The 22137-nt window shown below is 39.3% G+C and overlaps 1 protein-coding gene across 8 annotated transcripts in view; it reads left to right on the forward strand.

Moving 5' to 3' along the window:
- Nucleotides 1-22137, forward strand: part of NTM (neurotrimin) — a 962543-nt gene that overhangs the window by 934721 nt on the left and 5685 nt on the right. For 3 of the 8 annotated variants that reach the window (XM_079103654.1, XM_079103653.1, XM_079103655.1), the window contains 5 exons: nt 5397-5531; nt 7801-7921; nt 12191-12342; nt 15495-15530; nt 21162-21194. In XM_079103654.1, coding sequence (XP_078959780.1) covers nt 5397-5531; nt 7801-7921; nt 12191-12342; nt 15495-15530; nt 21162-21194 — 477 coding nt within the window. The remainder of the gene's footprint in view (nt 1-5396; nt 5532-7800; nt 7922-12190; nt 12343-15494; nt 15531-21161; nt 21195-22137) is intronic. The other 5 variants (XM_079103658.1, XM_079103657.1, XM_079103660.1 and 2 more) reach the window with 3 other exon arrangements.

Consider the following 22137-nt stretch of genomic DNA (forward strand, 5'->3'; position numbering starts at 1 on the left):
AAGGATGCATTCCCCTGAGGAAATAATTGGCCCCAAGACTAAATATAAATTATACTGAACACTCAATAAACCTTTTAAAATCACCCATTTAAAGAAAATCTTTACTGTTAGAACACTAATAGGGATGATGCATTTTTAAAGTCAGGAAATTCAAATATTTAGTTAAGCACAGTTACCAGAAGCAACATTGTCTTAGAAATAGAGCCACTTGAGGACTAGAGAGCAATATGGAGTTTCTGGGCTTTGTTTTTGTTTTTTGCTTTTGTTTTTAATTGAATTCAACCTGTTGTTCTAGGTCAATCACTGAATCAATAAGAAGTTAACAAATTTTAAATTATGTAAACCAGTTTTTCTTTGTTTTTGGTATCTTAAGAGTCAGATATCCAAGATCTGTCTCCTGTTTTCCAATAATTTCAAACACACTGGCAAGAAAATATCAGAATATATCACACAAAACAACTCTTAGAAGCCAGAGTTGCAGTTGCAGTAACAGTGGCTTGGTTATGGAGGGACCCAGTATGCCTTATCACCAGTGGGACCTTTGATCTTAGATTCTTCCAAACATTCACTTCTCATATGACAAAGAAAGAATTGAACTAAATCACTAATTCCTAAATTTAACTACCCTTCAGAATTTCCTGGTAAGATTATGGAAACTCGTCATCCCAGGGAATTCAGATTTATTAGTTACGAATGAAATCTAGCAATCTGTATCTTAAACAACCATTATAGGGAATTCCACTGCAGTATAGCTATGTCCTAGCACGACCACTGTGGAGTTACAGAACCATGAATACCCCTTTCAGTTCTTTAAAATCTTGTATGCTTTTAAAGACCACATGAACTTAACACATAACAAGGGTGCAGGGTGTTCAGAGCCACCAAGAGTTAAATCAGAGTGTGTTAAATTTTTATTAGAGTCATTAGGATTGTCGTAGCAAGGTACAAAAAAACAGGTTGTCTTAGAACACTCAAAATATATTGTCTTAATGTTCTGGGGACTGAAATCAAAGCATGAGGAAGTCTATTCTTTCTCCAACATCTGTGAGGGAGAATTCTGTCTGCTGAGTCTTCTAGCTTCTGGTGTTCACTAGCAACCTTTGGTGCATGGATCACTGCAGAAATGTGGCCACTTTCACCTTGTGGGTCTTCACCCTGCCTTCCCTCTGTGTATTTCTGTCTGTGTTTAATTTTAAGGACACCACTCACATTGGATTAAAGCCTACCCTGATACCGCATTTCATCTTGTTTGCTTTGTAAAAACACCTTTTCCAGACATAGTCACATCCTGAGTTACTGGTCGTTAGATGTGAAGCATATCTTTTGTAGAGGATACAATTCATTCCAAATTAGAGTGTTTCCATGGACAAGTTAGAATTGGAAATATAGGTGCTCCTTGTTTAGGTAGATAGAACATAACTTTGTTATGATGATAAAAATAATCTATGAAGATGGAATTCTCCTATTTATTCAAGAGAAAAAATAACATAACTTGGCTTGAGAGTTGTTGTAGTGTCAGGGGGTGATAACAATGACTGTAGTAGCTAACACCTGCAGAGAACTCACCCTGTGTCTTTCACTCTGCCCATCATAGTCCATCTGTTGTATCCCACAGCAACACCTGAGGTGTGTAATAATAGTGATGCAGAGGAGTTTGGTAACTTCTCACATCATGAAACTAAAAGGCTAAGAACTGGCTTTGTCTGATTCCATTAGTTTGCTTTTTACAATGACAATCTGTTCTTCTTCACAGAACTTTTGCAAGATGAACTTGGGTGAGTAAATTGGGACTCCTTTGTGGAGAGCTTTGATAACTAGTCAGTGGAACTTGTGTTTGATGTTACAGGACATAGGAAGGACATATGAGCCATTTTTAGGTTCTGAAGATGTGTGACATGAAGAGAGAGATATTTTAAAAAGATGAGTGTGTCATTTCCACCCAAGGGTGCATTTTCTTGAGAAGAAAAAGAAGCAGACCTAGAAATGAGATTCTCTTGACCATGAAGGGTTTCTTTTCACTGGGTTCTATCAAGTGGTTTGCCTCTTCCCCACTTCTGTCTCTTAACAAGAATGCTTTAGCACTTTAAAAAGTATACTACGTTGAGTTTTTTTCCCTAAAATATTCTTTTAAGTTCTTTATATTGATCAGTTCATAGCCAGAGTACATAGGTTGTTGGATGAAAACATTCTTTATCTTTCAAAATTCACATTTCAGTTGGATGTGTTTTGTTTGTTTTAAATAGTGCTGACTTGAACCTCAATTCTGGTGAATCAAAGTTTAGCTTTCTTTGGGTATAGTGATCCTCCTTCTCTTTGGCTTTTCCATATTTGCCTCTAGTGGAGGAAAAAGTATACCAAGGGAAAGATGAAAATAATGACAAAAATACCACTAAACTTTAAAAAGCATTTTAATATATACATAAATCACTTTAATGGGCCTCACCAAATGTCATCCAAAAGCTTACATATAGGAAGTGTTGGGCAATGAACTCATCGTGGTTTTGTCTGAAATTCCATACTTGGTCTGGGGAACATTGGATAGAAAAATCAAGTCTCATCAGTTTTGGAATGTAAATCCCCCCATTCCAGTAACAGATATCTGGAGCAGGAGAGACCATATGTTTCTGCCAGGTCTTCATCCATTCAACTTCCCTCCTTACAGAAGATCCCCTGGCAAGAATAATGTGTGTGTATATATATATTACATATTCATATATATTCATATACCTACATTCCCAAGGCTAACTTGATCAGCTTCACATTTTGTACTTTCATTTTAGTTTTGTCCATCATCCTCCCAAAATGCTTTTTTTTTTGGATGTCCACAGAGCCAGCTCATCAAAGGTTGTTCTCTGTGAGTCTCACTGTGGTCCCACAAGAGTACAGTTGGATGGTAGAATTAAAAGAGATACATGGACTTCAGTTGGAGAGAAGAACAGAGGTCAATAGAACCCAGTGTCATTTTGTTCTGTGCTTTGGTGTTGTATCCCACAAGCCCCTCAGAAGACCTGAGGTCCTGTAGTCACTACTGTGACACTGGAGCTTCATCCAGAAACAGCTGTCCAGAGCTAATTTATTTCCTAATGCTGCGGCACTGTTAATTTATAAATTACACTGGTAATTCGAGCTATTATTAATTTCAGATGGTGTAGGGCAAGCCTAATTAAAATATGACACCAATTGCCACACATATGTACCAAGGACTACCATTTAAAATTAATGGGAATATTAAGTGTGACACTGGACTTGGAGATGCTGTACTCAGTAATTACAGCATTCTAGCAATGAGCAACCTGACAAATGTAGGCCTGTGGTTGGCAGAAATAAACAAAGGCAACCTAGGAGGAATCACAAATTTTTCACTTCAGCCTTTTCTCCTCTCTTCCACCCTTCCTCAAATCAAGGTTCATATTTTTCCCCATGAAGATATGTATAAAACAATAATAATAAAGGTCACTGAGACAAGTAGAAATTCTTACAGGTTGGACTCATGAGTTCATGGCTGTGATTCTCTCAATATGCTGGACTTTCAGGCCCTGTTTTCTAATTAATATGCTCCTGTTTCTTCTTGTGAATTCAATGTCTTTCTCACTTGTTGTAGTAGACATGCATTAATTTTTTCTTCTTTGTAGGTGATAGAAGAAAAAGTTTCTGTGTATATATATATATACACACATATATACACATATGTATGTATATCTACATACATATATACATACATACATCTACATACATATATACATATATATGTATATATATCTATATATTTATATATTTCTTTGTGTGCATATATGTGTACATGCATGTGCATATATATATAATAACTATATAACTATATATATATATAGTACATATTTCATAAAGCTTGAGGAAATGGCTCATGTTGAACCTGTTACTGGCTGGTGGCATAGAACTATCATAACCAAGGAGTAGCAGCAGAATTGAACAAGTAGTGGCCCTTCTTTACAAGATATTTGTTTTTATGTTGTTGCTATTGTTTTTGGAACTGTTGACTTGACCAAAATGATGATCTTAGCATTGTCATGGAACAAATACAACCGTAACGAACACATCACATATATCATCCTTTGAATCATATTAGTTTCTTAGTATTGTCAGTTTCATTCTCTGGGTCAGAGAAACATGTGGCCTTATGACCTCAAGAGAAATGTCCCTTAGTAACCTTTCTGGGACTGCTCATATGAATATGACTTTAGTCCTACTGAATCTGGACTTCCAGAAGATTATAGGATTAATAACTAAATCAATATGTATGCAGACATAAGAGTTTCAAAGTCTTTTCATACATATTATATATATTTTTAAATTTGTTGTTCTAAATAACGCCCATGAGATATTAGGACTATTTGGTATATTATATTGAGAAAATGTTTCTCAGTTGTAGTGGCAGTTCCAACTTAAGCTTGCTGATAATAATTCCTTTTAAAAATATCCTGGTTTAGGAAATTGTTATTCCTACTTGTCTTCATCTAACTGAAGGGAAGATAATCCTAGAATGTTTGCAGTTATTTTTTCTTTATTTTCCTTTGGCAAGGAAGCTTAGGTCAGTGTGGCTCTGAGAAGGAACTTTGGAATCTCTCTTAGGCTTCAATATCTTGGTCTTTCTATAATCAAATGCTCTTGGCTAGACATCAGGTATGGAGTTGGACAGATAGAGGGTCTTATTACTCACAGATTTTCACTAAAGAAATTGAATTTTGGGAAGATTAAGTGACTGTAAGTATTATAGTCAGATACTCTTATTCTTTGTGGTTAGGAATCAAGAATATGGCCCCACTGTGTCTTTAGCATCTTGTACCCCAGAGCTCTAACAGATCAACATTGAATAAGATCAATTCCTTCCTATAAATTGATTGTCTCATCTAAAAACAAAGTTACATTTCTCACATTAGCATTTCTGCTTTGTGGTGAATGTGCGTGTGCACGTGTGTGTGTCTGCAAATGTGGCATTTTAAATAAGTTCATGCCCAGGGATACAATCAACAGATCCACATTTAAGCTCAGTCTAAATGATACGTTGAGATCAAAAAGAGTTAAAGTGCCTCACTTAGATCCCAGACTGGGACCACTTGGCAATATCCAGGCAATGTAAATGTCAAAATTATTAATCACTTAGAGAGCATCATTAGTTCTCTAGGCACCACACTTAGTTCAATTACGAGCACAAACATTCCTGCAGGTCCACCAGGGAACTAGGGAAAATTTGGTGGTGAAAGAGGTAGGCAAGATGGGTGGGAGAATCCAGGGAGTTGCTAAGAATATGAATTTACAAGTGGCACAATTCTCTACAGACTTAACAATTTTATACTTAATAAATTTATACCCTTTGTCTTTTTTCCCTCCTATTTCACTATCCCTTACTGCCTCTCCTGCAGCTGTTGGCTTTGTGAGTGAAGATGAATACTTGGAAATTCAGGGCATCACCCGGGAGCAGTCTGGGGACTACGAGTGCAGTGCCTCCAATGACGTGGCTGCACCAGTGGTGCGGAGAGTAAAGGTCACCGTGAACTGTAAGTGGTCTTGCCAGCCCCCGACCCTGCATGTGCATGAAGACGGCCTGCTGTCACCACCACAACAAGAAGCCAGTCAGCAGAATCAACTGCTGACTCAGGATAGGAAAGAATGCAGCACCATTTTCTACATTTTGCTTTCAAGAACAACAAGTCCACAGTGATGTTTTTGTCAAGTCTAGGAGTCATAGGGTCACCAAAAAAAAAAAAAAAATTTTTTTTTTTCTACACACAAAAGACTGTTTATTACTAAGACAAAAGCAGTAGTCAGAATATCAGCATTTTGTTTTGGTTTCTTCAGTGTCAGTTCCTATAGGGTGACAGGAAAAGGGAAAGATTACGCCTTCACACTCAGTGGGATGCATTAAAAGAGAGGCAACCTGAGACCAGGGGACACAAATCCTTATAATGAGAAGTAACCATGTGTGCCTTTGCTGCACAGGGAAGGGTATCTATACCTTCCAAGACATAAACAAATTACAGAAAGAGATTCTTGAAGTGTGTCAGTATAATATCAAAATTGACATGATGGAAAGATTATTAAATGGCATTCAATGCATAACTTATATAAGTGCATTTTCAAAACTAAAGTTTCTCCATAATTTACTCATATGATGCAGTGGGAACATCCCATTTTCCAGGCTGGCTAGCTCCAGAGTGGACAAAAACCTTGTGCTGGAAGTATAAAGGAATTTGTAGAACTTATACATATGAATATCATCCTTTCATAATTATAAATGTTGACATTCATGGTATGCACACATAATTTAAATACAAATAGATACACATCAATGTAGGCATTAGAGGATGTATCTCCAAACTTGATTTTTAAAAATAGAGGTATAGGATTCACAATTTTTTTGAGGGGGCGGCGGGGGTGGTCATTGCTATGGATACCTCATTCTGCTTTATCAACCATCCAAATTCTGACATTGATACTATTTAGATTTCCTACTTCTCTATCAGTCTTTTCCATCTGGGTTCTTTTTTTGTGTGTGTGTGTGTGTGTAATTTAACTCAGTTTCCCAAGGCATTCTGAAGGTTTTCTGTATTGTACATGCTGCAGGAAATCTTATAACAAAACAGAACCCAAGAACCAAACCAGGAACAAGAATCCTTTCCATTCAACACTTGAGTGGGTAGGGGTAAAAAAGGATACTGTACTACCAGAACCTACATAATATGAAGCTCTTTAATGAGTAAGGAAGTACATTTAACAATGCTATCATTTTTGTATGCTACTACAGTATTTTTACCCTATCACAATTTTAAAGGGACTTAAAACAATTTCCAATTTATATAGATAAACCTAAAAAGTAAAGAAATTGAAGCAAAAGAAAAATATATATTAAGGAAAATCAGTAAAAGTGAGGAAAAATCAGCACATGAAATACATACCATCAGGTTGTTTGGTGCAGGTCCTGTATATAGCTTTGAATTGCTACAGCAAAGCGAAAAAATGTCACCTGCTTTAAGATTTATGCTATCCATAAGATAAAAGCAATTTATTTGCTTGGGAGAAACACTGCTTTTCCTGGCATTGAGACTGTAGAGAAAATTCTCTTCAGGTGTCTTCACAAATGGAGCATTTTGAGATAACTCAACACATCTTGTATTAATATTATTTCTGCAACAAATAGAACAGCAAATATATTGTATCTTCTTCTTTAATACTTCTCAGTGCAAACTGTTGGAATGTCATGGATAGTTTGGTAAAGACTTCAAATGAATGCAAAACAAGTATGTAGGTCTAGTTTGGTTTGGCTGGATTCAGGGATCCATGTCAGAATACTTAGAAAAATGACTGATCTGTACATCCTTCAGGCAATTCTCCATGAATATTATTTCTTGTAACTGAGCTTTTGATGGGAATTGAATAGTTGGAGGTTATATACTTTGGCAAGAACCTTGTGTGTAGAAATTCTATCAGCCTGATTAAAGGAGCCGACTGTCAACCCATGAAGTGTAGGGTTGATACATTAGCATCATCCTATGAAAGTTAACAAGTTTTAACAGGAAATATGCCTGAATATCTGGTCATCCTACCTCTGCACAGAGGAGAACAGAAGCAATCTATGTTAGGAAGACCAGGCTTTTCCTTAGAATGATATTGAAAATATTTTCATTCTCTGGCACAATTTATAGCAATTTGACAGAGCAAGTTACAGAAGTAGGGCAGAGAGTAACCAACAAAATCCAGGAATGAATAAGACAGCCTTTTTATTTTGAAATGCACTTTGAAATGCCATGGAATGTCTTCTGTCTGCAGATCCACCATACATTTCAGAAGCTAAGGGTACAGGTGTCCCTGTAGGACAGAAGGGGACACTACAGTGTGAAGCCTCAGCAGTTCCTTCAGCAGAATTCCAGTGGTACAAGGATGACAAAAGGTAAAGTTCTTTCATCTCCTCTCCTCAACTCCTCTCCTCAGAAGAAAGCTTTTCCAGGTTCCTGATTCCAGATGTTTGCAGACAAATTCCTTTAAAATCCTCTTCTAGGGTTCTCCTACCTATAGGGGGGATTTAATATACAAACAAGTCTTTCCTTAACATCAATAAAATTCAGCCAGGTTTTTTATGTCACCATGCCAAATGATGTATAGGCCTGAAAAGTAGCATATTTTTAGGAAAGCAAAAATTGCCAAAGAAAGGCCACCAGAAACTTTCTAAAGGCCAGTGAATTTTTTATAGGCCAAGAAAATAATGTGCTCTGCCTGAAGATATTTTTAACAGTCTCAGGTTTGCATTAAATGGCGTTGTAGGGGTTCTGGGAGTGGCTCATAAGTTAGACACAGCTCGCAGTTCTCCACTTACCATCCAGACACCATCAGTAATGCGTGCAAGAGTCCATGACCTGATCTAACTCCCCCTTTGTGCCCAGGTTGTTCTTTCTCTGTAGGAGAAAAAAAAAATTGTGACTGTTTCCTTCCTCCCTATTGTTGCAGTCATCATTGGGATATTTGTTGTGAGTCACTGAAGATGATCATTTTGAGGAGTTATCAAATGGCATGTCAGTGCAGGGATCAGCGGCTCAGTACAACCAGGCAACATGGCAATTACTGTTATCAAAGAGCTATTTTTAAGGTGGATGAACAACAAATAAATGTGTGAGCACTGTCTGTGTTCAGAATATTTTCATAAAAATGGAGGTTTTGATGCTAGGAATGCAAAAATGTCCTGCGGTACCTATGGGTAGAAGAGGAAGGAGTGATAGAGGCTGAGGGTTGAGGCAGGAAAACAAGTAGGGCAATCCAAGAAGAGTGATGTGAGGAATTTCAGCAATCCGTTTCCCATACCACATACACTATGTTCAATGGATCTTGGCTTGCTTTCTTTAAGTGGTCAAACATCAAAATTCTTCTAGTTTTTGAATCAATAACTGAATTTCATTTGGAACTGTCACATAGTCATAGGATTCATCATCTTATTAATTATAACCCCTCCAAGTGAGAAGCAAAGCTTTTTAAGTTTTAAGGACACATGTGGAAGTCTCTGGTGAAGACTGCTGTATTCATCCAGCCCATTTGAAAGAACTGACATAGAAAAGGGAGAAATAAACTTACAAAGAAATAGGAAGAAATAAAAATTGGCTTTTGTCTTCCTTTCAAGAATTCAGCAATCCCCATCCTTCTTCACCATCCTTCTTATGTACTAGGAGAAAGCTGAGGCATAAAGGTCTAGGATGGAAAAAAAGCAAAAAAAAAAAAAAAAAAAAAAAAAAAGATAAAAGAACAACACAAAATAAAAAACTATTGAGCTGCAGGGTCAGTTCTTGAATTTTGAATTATCTAGGTCTTAGTGAAAATTAATCAGCTGTATCCCATTATTCTAATTCTTTATAAGAGAAAAATAGAAACAGAACATAGGGGGAAATCAAGCTCTCAAAATATGTGGAGGAAAACACAGCAAAATGGTCAATGTTGAGACAAATAGAAAGGTTCCCTCTTTGCACAGCAACTGTGGAGGGGTGCCACGGTCTGCCCCAACATTTACCCAGGATGAGAAAGGAGACAGTGATGCTATCGGTGGTTCTCAGAGGTCCTGCGTAAGATAACTTTACTTCCTTTTTAATTCCAGTTCCTCTTATGGCTTCTCCTTTTCTGTTGATTTTCTCCATTTTCAATTTGCCACTCATTCATTTATTCCTTTCCAGTGTTCTCCCATGGAATGGAGATTCCTTTCCTTTTGGCACCTGGCTGGACAAGAATATCCCTGCCTTGTGGTGTCTATGCCACCAGAGATACCAGGCAATCTCTATAATGCAGCTCTCAGAGAGCATATTGCACCCAACACTGGGGAAAGACGGTTCTTACCAATCTATTTTCAGTGACATGAGCTGACTTCTGAGCCAAATGAAAGGAATCTGTGGTGGGGACAGACAGTGTTCTTAAAGTTTAGGGTAGAAATCATTTGGCATTGTACTAGTGCCCTCCATCACCTGCCTCTGTGTGTATTATCAATCTGAAGGGGATAAAATGAAATTCTACACGTAATAAGGGCCACCCAACCAAAAGGGACATTAGCAAATGAAAATCTACAGCTTCATAAGAAACTGAAGCCTGGTAGCCGTACTGGATGGGGGGAACTGTGAACACATAGAGAAGGAGAAAGCTGTCATCCCAGGAGCTGTGAAGTGCTGCAAAGTAATACTGGCCACCCTACACCGTTTGTAGCTAAAGACAGTTGAGGGCTGTCCATCAGAAACTTGCTTCTGGTAAGTCGCTTCCCACTATGGAGCCAAAATCTAATTCACAGTTCAGTTCTGACGTGAAGGATTCTTCCCTCTCCCAGGAACACCATCAAAATTGAGAAAGGGATCAATACCTTGACTGGCTCATGGAAGCTTTCTGGAGGTGGGGTTAGGAGGTTTTCTGGGACAGTACCCCCTAGAGGATCAATGGAGACATACCAAGCTGGAAATATAAAAGTGGCCTCTGCCCACAGCAGGATTCCATTTGCACAGTGCAAGCATTTTAATGAAGTCTGTGAACTCAGGACAGTTCACTGTATCTTGTTTTTTTAGGGAGGAAGTCTCCCAAAGGAAAATCTTCACAATGAAAAGCAATGCAAATCCCTTGACCAACTTTCTTGACAGATGGGTGAGAACACAAACTGGAACCTGCCTCTCTCTTCTGATAAGGTTACCAACATAAGTTCTGGTGGTGGAGAGAATCATTCTGTATTCTCACAGAGATGAAGTTTCTGATAATACAAACCCACTACCCTCTATGTCAAAGACATACTGTGACTCAGGAACAGACAGGGATTCTCTTTTTTAATACCAGAAAAACACGTTACAGTGAAAAACACTTTATACTCGACAAAGCACTTCCTCATCATTGTCTTGCAGAGCTTCACTTTTCCTTTCTGCCTTGAATATTGTCCTTCTCGGTTTGGTGATTTCAATACCAGTCATTTGTCCCAATGCATGTCCCCTGGGCCTGATCCAGTGTGCACCCCCACTTGACATCATTTTCTCACTGCAAGTTTTGCTCCAGCCAGGCCTTGAACAGGCAACTTAGGCATTTCTCCATGTTTCCCGTGATCCTTTATGAAGAATGTTTTTTCCCCAATAATATTTATCTTTCCTAGAGCACAGAATGAGCTTCTGGGCAAGGAATACAAATTTTCAGTGAAAGTAAATGGTTGATTTAAAGCCCTGTTCTCTGAAATAGGGCATTTTAGAATTTTCAAAAAGAAGACAATAGATCTTAAATTCCTGTGTAGACCCAAGATTGTAATGGGAATTACTTCTAACATTGGGCCTTCTGATCCCTATAACTGCTTTCTCCTTAGCACCCCTATCTGTCTAGTAATGGAGTTCATGATTCTGCAAGTATATCTAACTGCCTCCCTCAACTAAGCTACTGTGGTATTTCATAAGTAGCCCGTAAAATTAATACCAGTCCTGTGGCATATTGACCTGCTGTATTGATTGCTCACAGAGACTGTCCTTCCTATAAAGTCATATTCTTAGAAATTTCTAATCCCTCCCAAATTGATCCCCTATGATACACTGGGGAGATCACTGTTGCCAAACCCTTCAGAGTCCCCTGATATGAATATGATCCTTGATTATTTTTCTCGTTTCCCCCCAAAATACGTCTCATCTGAAGAATATCTCAAGAGCTTTTGGAAAAATTTTATTGCCCAGGTGCTTGAAAAAAATGTTTCAAACGTCTCAGTTTGCACATTTTTTCGAAGATTCAGTTTTTGATTATCATCATCATTATCATTATCATTATTATTACCACCTTCATTAACACCATCAGCAATGCCAGACAAATACACACTTCCCTTTATGCACTGCATGAATGATAGTTTCCTGAAGATCAGAGAGTTGATGGTGGATATTGTGGTGGTAGAACTAAGAGGTAGCAAGTATAAAAGGAAGCACCCACCTTCAGAGAACATGGGCACAAGAGATATGATATACTGCATGGAGTGTCTCCATATGCATATATAAAAATGGAGTACTATGATCACATGTGTCATTGTGTGTGAACATAAGGTGTCATTGAGTGGAGCAAATAGTGGTCATGATGATATCTGATGGAGGAAACAAGAAGAAGTTTATTAATTCCAGATTCTATTTCCATCCTATGAGAGAAACTGACCATGTCATTTTTTTCTTCTCTTTATGTTTCTTGTTTATCTTAGACTTATTGAAGGAAAGAAGGGAGTCAAAGTGGAAAACAGACCTTTCCTGTCAAAACTCATCTTTTACAATGTCTCTGAACATGACTACGGGAACTACACTTGTGTGGCCTCCAACAAGTTGGGCCACACCAATGCCAGCATCACATTATTTGGTGAGACTGTGTCCTGAGCTGGGCACTGAGAGAGTGTGAAGCAGGGAGGGTCCCTGTTGGGGAGAAGCTGGGGAAGAGGCTCGGGAAGGATGGGTAACAGTAGTGAGTCAGGCAGGCAAAAGGGAAAGATAAGAAAGAAAAGAGGAGAGAGAGAGAGAGAGAGAGAGAGAGAACTCACGCATTTATGAAAGTAGATATTGAGAATGGAAAAAGAGAAAAGAGAAAGAATTTTCATTTCATTCTACAAGAAGAAAAATCAGAATCAGGAGAAAATGGCTTTGAGATACCAAAAGTGACATTTATGATGTTTTTTTCTCAGTGATGTCTCCTATACTAACATGGGGAATATAATTGGGTAAAATAGTAAAGAGCCCAGAGAACAGTATTTACTATTTCAGTACATTGCTCAGTGGGTTAATATGACATGTTCCCTTTTCTAAAATATTTTTCCATCCATTGGGATATAAGAGAAGCCAAATTATATTCATTAAAGTAGAATCACAAGCCTTGGGATCCTTAATAATATTAACGTCAGAGGGATAAGTAATGTAGAAAAGTTTCCAATTTGTATCAATGGATATTGTCTGGCTGGATTAACATTCATCCATCTTGAAATATGTTGCATAGTCATTCATGCATTCATTTCCTAAACAACTCTTTATTGAAGGATTAATGCATACAAGGCAAATTGCTCTACCTTCATTATGTATCTGGCAACTATCTTGTTGCCAAAAGTAAGTGAATCAGCTCTCTGGTGAACCCTGGATGTCCCACCTCTCTGCCCAGACAATGTCTGTGCAGAGGTGAGCCTATGTCCCTCTGTGTCAACAGGCAGATTTCCAGGTGCCTGGCAATAGCTTTAATTCCTTGATGGATGTAGAACTTTCTGCATACCACATGGTTAATTTCTGGTTGCCTTTTGTGCAAATCCCTCCTCACCCCCACCATTCTCAGTGGGTCTGGGATTTTTCAAATCAATTCTCCCAAAACCCCATGTTAAAAAATATTCTTGAATTTGACATAGCGGGAAAAAGGGAATTTGACAGATAATTGGCAAAGACATAAATTCTTGTTGTTCTGAGAAGTCCTAGAAAATCCATTGCCTCAAGGGCCCCGCTCCTGCCCTAACCCTGCCACATGACCTCAGTGCCAATGTATGTTCCACTGTGACATCTTTGCTCCCAAATCACATTCTCCCTGCCTCCTGTTCTGCACAGAAAATAAAGCCCAGCTTTATCTGAGAGGACTGGGAAAGGGAAGGGATCCTGATCCCAGAGCCTCTAGCACAGAATGGGCAGAGCTGTGATTAGAGTGATTGATCTGTCTGGCATCTTTCACACAGGAATAGTCATGAGGGCCCCTCACATGTGTCAAGCCTTTTTGGTTTTTTGACAGATGTCTGTCTGCATGCAAGAGGGCCAGAATTAGAAAGGAACAGGCCCCTCCTTCCTCTGTCTTGCAAATCTAAGCTCTTCCACACTTTCCCTTCAATGCCCTCCCAAGTCCTGCTCTGAAACCACAGGAGTTCTCATTCTTATAAATAGTCTTCCTCCTCCTTTGACCTTTTCTTTCATCTGATTTGGATGCGTAAAATTGTTTTGCCATTGACTTTATCACTGTTGTCTATTTCCCTAGCCTCCTCCCTTTAACCCTTCTCAAGATAAGAACAAGGGGAAGCAGCAAACTTTTTTTTTTTTTAAAGAGTGAAATAACTGGCATTTATGACAAGACTAGCAGTGAAGCATGTGTCATAAATATCCTCTTTTCAATAGACCCATGTGTGGATATTACAGCTCTGTCTTCCCCCTGCCCTCCCCACATTGGTCTAAAAGCATTCAATCTGTGCTAATTCTGGGGGTGCTTTGGCCATTGTCAGTTCTCTAGAGGCCAGAGTTTCCAAAAACTATATTAAAAAGTGATAGTACCTATTTGAATAAGTTTAGAAAGACCTATTCTAACAAAGATGAATGGGTACATGTGGAAATGCTCTTTAATGCAGGAAGTCTCAGGTCTGCAGAATGCTAAATATCTAAGGGGAGAGATTAAAGTTTGCATTATTTTTTTCAAATATAGTCAATCACAAACCAATTTTATTTTCTACCCTCATTTAGAAATCATTCCTGAGGAGCCCATCACAAAAATGCTGAATTGTTCCACGGAGCCAGAGAAACCCCATTAATATTTAAGATGAGCATTTCCAACCCATTGGTTCTAGCTAAGTCTAGTTCAGATATTATTGTGGCTTCTAAGCTCATTATTGAGCTTATTTTTTTATCAAGTTGCCAATCATTATTATCATTGAGACTCAATATCAATGAAGTCTTTTGACAAATATAAATTTATGAGGAAATTTTCCTTGAAGAGCTATCAAGTAGATATGGGCAGATTGGAAAACAGAAGTTACTTCACATGTGTATATGAAATTCATGATGAAGTTCATTCTCCAGTCACATTTCCAGAAAGCCAGCTAAATTATCAAAATTTTGCCACTACATTGTGCACAATGCACGCTCTTTTCATATGACCTAGACATTGAAAATTGAGGAATTCTGGTGAAAGAGATATCCATTGTGATCAGGACCTTGGGGAGACTTAAGAAAAGAAGTAGGGTGCTCATTTCTATCTCAAATTAAGTGGACTCTAAACATCTGATCTCTGGAATTGCAGAACTGGCAGTGAACAGGAGAGTTCTGCTCCCACATTCCTGAATCAGTGATTCCTGGGAGATCATGTTCCAAACATGGTGCCATGGGATCAGAAGTTCTTGAAGTTGAACGTCACTGAAACAACAGGAGTGAGGATGTGGGACAGAAATCTCTCTGGAAAGAGGCTTCAATCATTTGTTTGAAATCAGTACCTCAGCTCAGCATTAGTGAAGAGTAAATTCAGTTGTACTGGAAAATATAGAGAGTGGCCAGGTTCTGTTCTTCCAAACCATCCCATCCAATATGGAAACATAAAGCATTTCAGTGTTTTTCTTGCTGCACCTTGTCCTGCCACCTTTGGTTTTGTGTCGTCCTTTATTTATCCATTTCTCCAGAAATGCTTGTAAAAGACAGTATACAAACTATATATGACAAATATATAGCTACTGTATATAATATATGTGTTTGTTTTCATTTTTCTCTCCTGTTGTCCCTCACCTGATTTAGAACTAAATGAGCCTACAAGCTCAACTTTGTTGCAAGGTCAGTATCCCCCTTGCTTTATGTTTTCTCTCCCCTCCCCTCAGTCCCAGAATCCCCATTCCTCTCCCTTTCCCCTGTTGTGCATTACCTGACACTCCTGTCAGCAAAGTTATTTAGAAGATGGTGGTGGAAGGCTCTTTAAGGAACTTATTGGGATCTGGTGAAAATCCAATGATAGTTCTCTTTTCTCTGCTCACCCCTTGCCCACAATGCCCCAGAAGGACTGGGAATGGAAAGGAAAATGAACACCATTCACATCTCAAAACTCAGAGATCAGCATGAAGGCAAAAGGTTAAGACTAAATCTGAACTCCAGCCAACTAGTGGCTTTCGTAATAAGAGTCCTATTGATGGTTCCTCAGCAACAAGGTCAAACACTTGATGATTGAAATATTCCATCAAATTTGTCACCTGGCTCACAAGGCTCTGCAAGGGAGGAAGGCAGGTCTGGTGCAGCTTGCACCTTTGCCAACAAGTAATGATCTAGAGAGGGGCCCTCGCGTCTAGTTCAGAGTCTGACCTTCAGTAGTTCTCTGTTCTTGGGTAAGTCAACTAAACTTTATTCAATTTCCTCTTCTATAAAATACAGAATCGGTACAACATTCAACTGAAAATATGCATTAAAAATACTTTGAAAACAGATGTATTTGAATCTCCAGATACAAGTCAAAGAATAGGACTTCCTTCCAAGGAGGCCATTCCTTTGTGGAACATCCTATGGGATCCATTAACTCATCCTTCAAACCCTCCTCCAATCCCTTGACAATCCCACCCTTCTCCCAATCCCTTGACTTCCCCTTCCACTTCAAGCCCTTTTCTCATGTCCACTAACCTAATGCAAGTGACCCATTAAAACCATGACTGAGCATTTGAGCTGAGGGGTAGAATAAAACTGGTGTCTTTCAGATGCTATAGTTCTCCTCTTATGGACTGTGCTGACAACAGCAATAGCCCAGTAGAACTAGACAGCTGTGAAAAGAATAATGGAAACAGTTTTCCCCACCTCTCAGCCAAATCTTCTGGCCTCCCTCTTCCTACCTCACCCTGTTCCACCATTCACATGCCAGATGTTCATCATGTTCACCCGTTTACATTCTAACTATGCAAGTAATCGTCAGAGGACTACTTTAGACCTGGAAGGTGGAGGAGAAGATAGAATGAAATGAATTATGTGAGGAGGTATTTGACAAATGAGGAAAAATACTTTTATCATGAAAACAGTCATGGCTGCACAATTCACCTTAGTGATGTATAGTACCATAGTAATGGACCAGGAACAGGAAAACAATACGAAGAAAGAGGAAGGAAAAGGAAAGTCAATGAACATATTCAGATTCAACTTATGATCTAATATATGATTATCAAACCTTCATGTGAGACATATTCGCAGATCTGAAACAGCATTGGAAATGTAGCTAACACAAATGGTATTAAGGGAAGAGGGAGACTGGACCTATAACAGACAATTCTTCAGAAATGCTTTCAGAAGTTACTAAGCTAATTCTGGCCACTTAGAGCTTCATTCTCAGAGGAACCAGGAACATTTGAAACTTCTGTAGTGGTTTCTAGCAAACTAATATATTCAGCTAAAGTTCTGTGCCAACTGATAGAAGAACATCATCCTGCACCAAAGTCATCAGCAGTAAAAACAAGTAGAAACAAAAAATAAAAACAACCTGATCACCTCAACCTGGTGGCTGAGCTTGGAACTAGGTGCTGGAGACATTTTTATGAGGCTCTACCAGCTGAAAGAGATCCGGGCTGCTTTCTCTCTCTCTCTCTCTCTCTCTCTCTCTCTCTCTCTCTCTCTCTCTCTATTCCCCTCCTTCTCTGTCTCTCTCTCTCTCCTCCCAGTGATTTTATTTCTCTCTCTCTCTCTCTCTCTCTCTCTCTGATTCTCCTCCTTCTCTGTCTCTCTCTCCCCTCCTTCTCTGTCTCTCTCTCTCTCCTCCCAGTGATTTTATTTTATTTATCTGTGTTTATTTTTGTGAACTGATTGATTTGGGTGGCATGATCTCTGTGCCAACTTTCTAATTTCATTCTCTGGAGGTGTTCAATCCTTCATCCTACCAACCTTGTTGGGTCAAGGCAGTATTAATAAGTCACAGACATCTGGAATGTTCTGACAGTGAGTTCACGTGGTCTTCAGTATAGCTGCAGGACTTCTTAATACAACTAGGAATATTTTAAAGGAAACAGACCTTGACCCTGGGCACACTCACCTCATTCATCTGTGCTCAGTTTTCCTTCTTCCTTTGCTACTCTCTAATACAATAGAGAGCTACCTACTTTCTCAGGGAATACCTCCCTGTTACGCTCATCTTATCTGAGAAATGTAAGAAAGATTTATACCAATGCGTGAATTTCCACTGACAGGGAACACATGGTTCTTAGAGAAGTTCAAAGCTATTTTGCTACCCAGTATCTGGATGAACTAGAAGGATTTTGATAAGATTTTGATTTCATTCCTCCTCAGCAATTTTTGCCACCCTTGAAGTATTTCTCTACCTCCCTTTTGCAAACACAACAGATTGCATGTCACCTTCTCGTATTAATATTTGGTGGTTCAGGATTCTCACAGTGATAAATAAGGATTCAGTGCTATGCCAACCATCCCTCATGGAATTTCTGCACAGTCCAGTATGCGGGGGCCCACACTGCAAGCTCAGCGGCTCCCCAGATGCTCATTTCCCATCCACTGGTCTTTTGTCTTTTATCTTCTAGGCATTAAGGCAGATTTGATGATATCGGTGGGCTGGGAAAAGTTGGCTGATTAATGCCTGTGAACCTCGCAGTGACCATCAAACCAATTTATTAAAGAATGGGGAGCAAAAGTAAAGTCTAGATATCAGAAAGAAACAATTGCCACCACAGAAAAGATGATCAGTGCCTCCCTGTAGAGGATTAAAAATAGTTAATTAGGGCAAGCCACCAAGGCATCCACAATTAGCATTTATATGGCACCTGCATGTTAAAATAAGAGAAAGTGTTAAAAAAAGAAAGAAAGAAAGAAAGAAAGAAAGAAAGAAAGAAAGAAAGAAAGAAAGAAAGAAAGAAAGAAAGAAAGAAAGAAAAAAGAAAGAAAGAAAATGAAAGTTCCCTTATCCTCTTTCTGGAAAGTTTATTATCCATTCTCTTCCAGCATTCCTCTGCTTCTTATTCAAATTAGACAACAGCCCAGGGCTTTCCTGAGTGTTTGGATGAATATTGACTTTTTGCTGGAAAAAAATCTCCTTATGAGTTGAGCTGAGACAAGTTGTAGATTTAGGGTGTGTGCAGGGAATTCTTTTTCCTTGTATTTTCTTCTTTTCTACTTCTCCCTCTCCTTTCTCCTCCTTTCCTTCCTACCTTTATCCCTTTTTTTTCCCCTTCCCTCTTTTCCTTCCTTTTTCTTTCTCATGACCTTATTTTCCCACTCTGCCTGGCTTCTTAATATATCATTAACAAAGAGATACATAAATTTCAGTCAAGGTCCTGCTGAAGAGAGATTTATGCTTGGATTATCAAGGAATTTTTTTCTTTTCCTGATAGCAAGGTATCACTCAAAGACTTCAGTTTATGTCTAAATTTGGCTTTGAAGACACAAGCAAGATTTGTATTTCTAGAAGCTAGACCCAACAGAAGAATATCAAGCATGACCTCGAAGACTGACCTTGAGCAGCATTCTTACATCACTTCTTAGTGCCAAAGCTAAGGGAATTGGCAAGAGCACAGCATGGTGGGCTTAATGTAAATATGAAGCTTATCTTGCCTTGTTTTCCCCCTTGTACCCTAAGAAAGGGTACAAGAACATTCTCTGTACCTGGAAGAATTGGCATGTTGCCACCTGAGAGGCCCAAGACTAAGTTCTAGCTGAGGTCATCAGTGAGTGTCAAATTCTGCTTTATCTTCATGAATGCTGTTTTGCATTTAACTTCTTTCGAGTAGTTCATGTGAGAGATTCAGAGGGGGAACAAAGCAAGATGGGAACAATTAAGTTGAAGTTTTTTTCAGGTCATTGCTGAACAATCTCTTCTGGTGTCTAGAGCAGGAACTTGGGCCTTTGATTTTTTTTTTTTTTTTTTTTTCACTCTTTCTGATAGTCCCAACTGCCAAATAGAAATGTCCTGTGCTCTTCCTCTAGAAGTCTGAACCACTCTATGGGTGACCATTCCCCAGTCTTACCCTTCATTGGACTACTTATGTTTTGGGGATAAAATGTGTGTGACTGTTCATCCCTCCAAAGCTCACTTCAAACTGTCCTTCCTCCCAATGATCCTCTTTCTTCACACAGGGGATCCGGAAATCAGTGATACCTGAATTAGAACATTAATGAAAATTGCCCCTCCTAAATTTCTGGCTGTTTTCAAGGGCCTAGTGAGCACTCCATGGACCTGCCCCTGCTAAAGGCACAGACAACATGGAACCATCTCTTCTGAACTTTCTCTACTATCCTAGCTTTACATCAGACATTCCTTCAATCACGAAATGTTTAACCACAGATCACCTCTTACATCTTTATACCTTCAGAACAATTTCTCAGGGTTCCTAATGTCCACTCAATTGAGAGGGATATCACATATCATGTGCCTTTAAAAACAGGAGATTTCAAATGCACAAGTATGTATTCATCTGACTTTGAGCAAACATTATAGTTGCATTAAGGGATGAATTAGTTTATCTAGGTGATCTTTCCATATGTGAGGACCTTTGTCAGAGAACATAGACTTCTAAGCCATTCTTTCAATCAAAAGTTTTAATGCCATTTTTCACCTTCTCTTTACCCCAGTGGATAATTTCAGAGGTTGCTAAAAAGGGAAGTAAAAGATTAGAGATGATCACAATTTCTGACAAGACAAAACATCTCCTATCCACAGAAGAACAGGGGAACCTCTATAGATTGTCATGAGAATTCGAAGCTGGCAAATTGGGGATCTTTCCTGGTTTAGCTAACAAAGAGGAGTTGGCTCCCCAACATTTCCACAGGGAGGTGCCAACAAGTACAGCTGTGGCAGTAGAGGTATGGGTCTTTACTGCCTCAGTTGACTGAGGCCCAATGGGACCAGCCTGGTATTGTTTGACTCATGAAGAGAAGTAAAATATCAAAGTTCTTGGCTCCTCTGGCACATGGTAGCTTATTTACTGGTATTTCTAAAATGTATAGCTAAATGCAGGTGAACATTTTACATTTCAAACCAAGCATGGGCACCCACGTTCAAACTAGGGTAGTATACGACCATCTACATAAGTCAATTTTACACTTACAGACTACAGACCTCAACAATCAGGAGATACTCTGATGACTAAATAAAGAAATTTGTTTTGCAGTCAGGTTTTGACATGACACCCCGGCTGCACAGGTGTAATGTGTTTTCTGCCAAAACCAGGTGGATATTTTGGCTCTGCCTCCAGTCTGTGAAACACTCTGACCATCACTCATACCCTTCTTAGTCCCCAGTTCACTCACTTCTAGCCACTTTCGAACATTGGTGAGTACTAGGCTGTGGTCAGGACAATGAGAAGCAGGTTCAAGAGGCCTGGGGAAGCTCTTGGGCCTGAAGAACCAGCAAGTTCCTAAAACCATCTGAGGGCTCTGATGAGCACTTCCAACTGCTTTCTATCTTAACAGTGGCCTGTTTTTAATTTCTTTTAGAAGTGAAAACTACAGCCCTGACCCCTTGGAAAGGTTAGTATATTCATTTTCAGGCAGCTGCTGCTTTGGTGGGGTATGTAAAATTCTTTACCTTCCTCCAGGATGCCTTCTTTTTTAAGCTCACCCCAGGAAGCAGCCCAGAGGGAACCATTCCCTGACCTTGAGCATCTCTGTCAATTTAGATTAACCCTGTCCCTAAGGACATCCCATTCTCCCTGGGTAGCTTCCACTTGCACAAGTCTAACTTGTCTTTGCTGGCGGCACTAATGAGCACCTGTCAGTGCCCAGAATAGCTCCATCTCTGGACTCCTCTGTACCAGGCCTGCCTCTTTCCTTGCACACGGATGCTCTAATGCAATGATCTTCTAAGACCTTGGCCTTGCATGCTGCCCTTTGCTTAACCCCTTCTCTATCTCTTTCTCTCTCTCTCTAACTTGGAGCTGGAAGGGCAATGATGGGAGGGAGGGGGAAATGGGAGGAAGGGGGAGGTTCTGGGGTGAGTCACTTGGCTAGGAATAAAACATCTTATTTGCGGCTTTCATTCCTGCCAGATGTTTCCGATGGATAATTGACACTCATCACAGTTCTCTGGGACCCTAACTGTCCTGGTAATTAGTCTCTTTAGGCTTCCGCAACTCTCTAATGAGATAGAGGCAATAAAGACATCCAATGTGGAGTGGAGGTGTGGCTAGATGAAGAACAGAGGCCTCAAATGTGTGGCCTTGTCACTAGGCAGATGGACTGAGCTGTCATTCTGACCCACACTGCCTGGAAGAAGCCTTGCTCCCAGGACACTATAATCCTTGTCTGCCTGGACAAACAATCTCATTTCATAGCATTCTTTTATGTAGCATTCATTTAGAATGGGAAAAGCCAGCCATATGTCTGTGGTGCCCACCTTAGCCAGTGCCCAGTTATTGCAGGTTCTGTGGACCTCACTCTTTCTTTTCTTTATTCTCTGAAGATCATGAGTTGT

This window comes from Sciurus vulgaris (genome assembly GCF_902686455.1).
Source record: "Sciurus vulgaris genome assembly, chromosome: 11".
Lineage (NCBI taxonomy): Eukaryota > Metazoa > Chordata > Mammalia > Rodentia > Sciuridae > Sciurus > Sciurus vulgaris.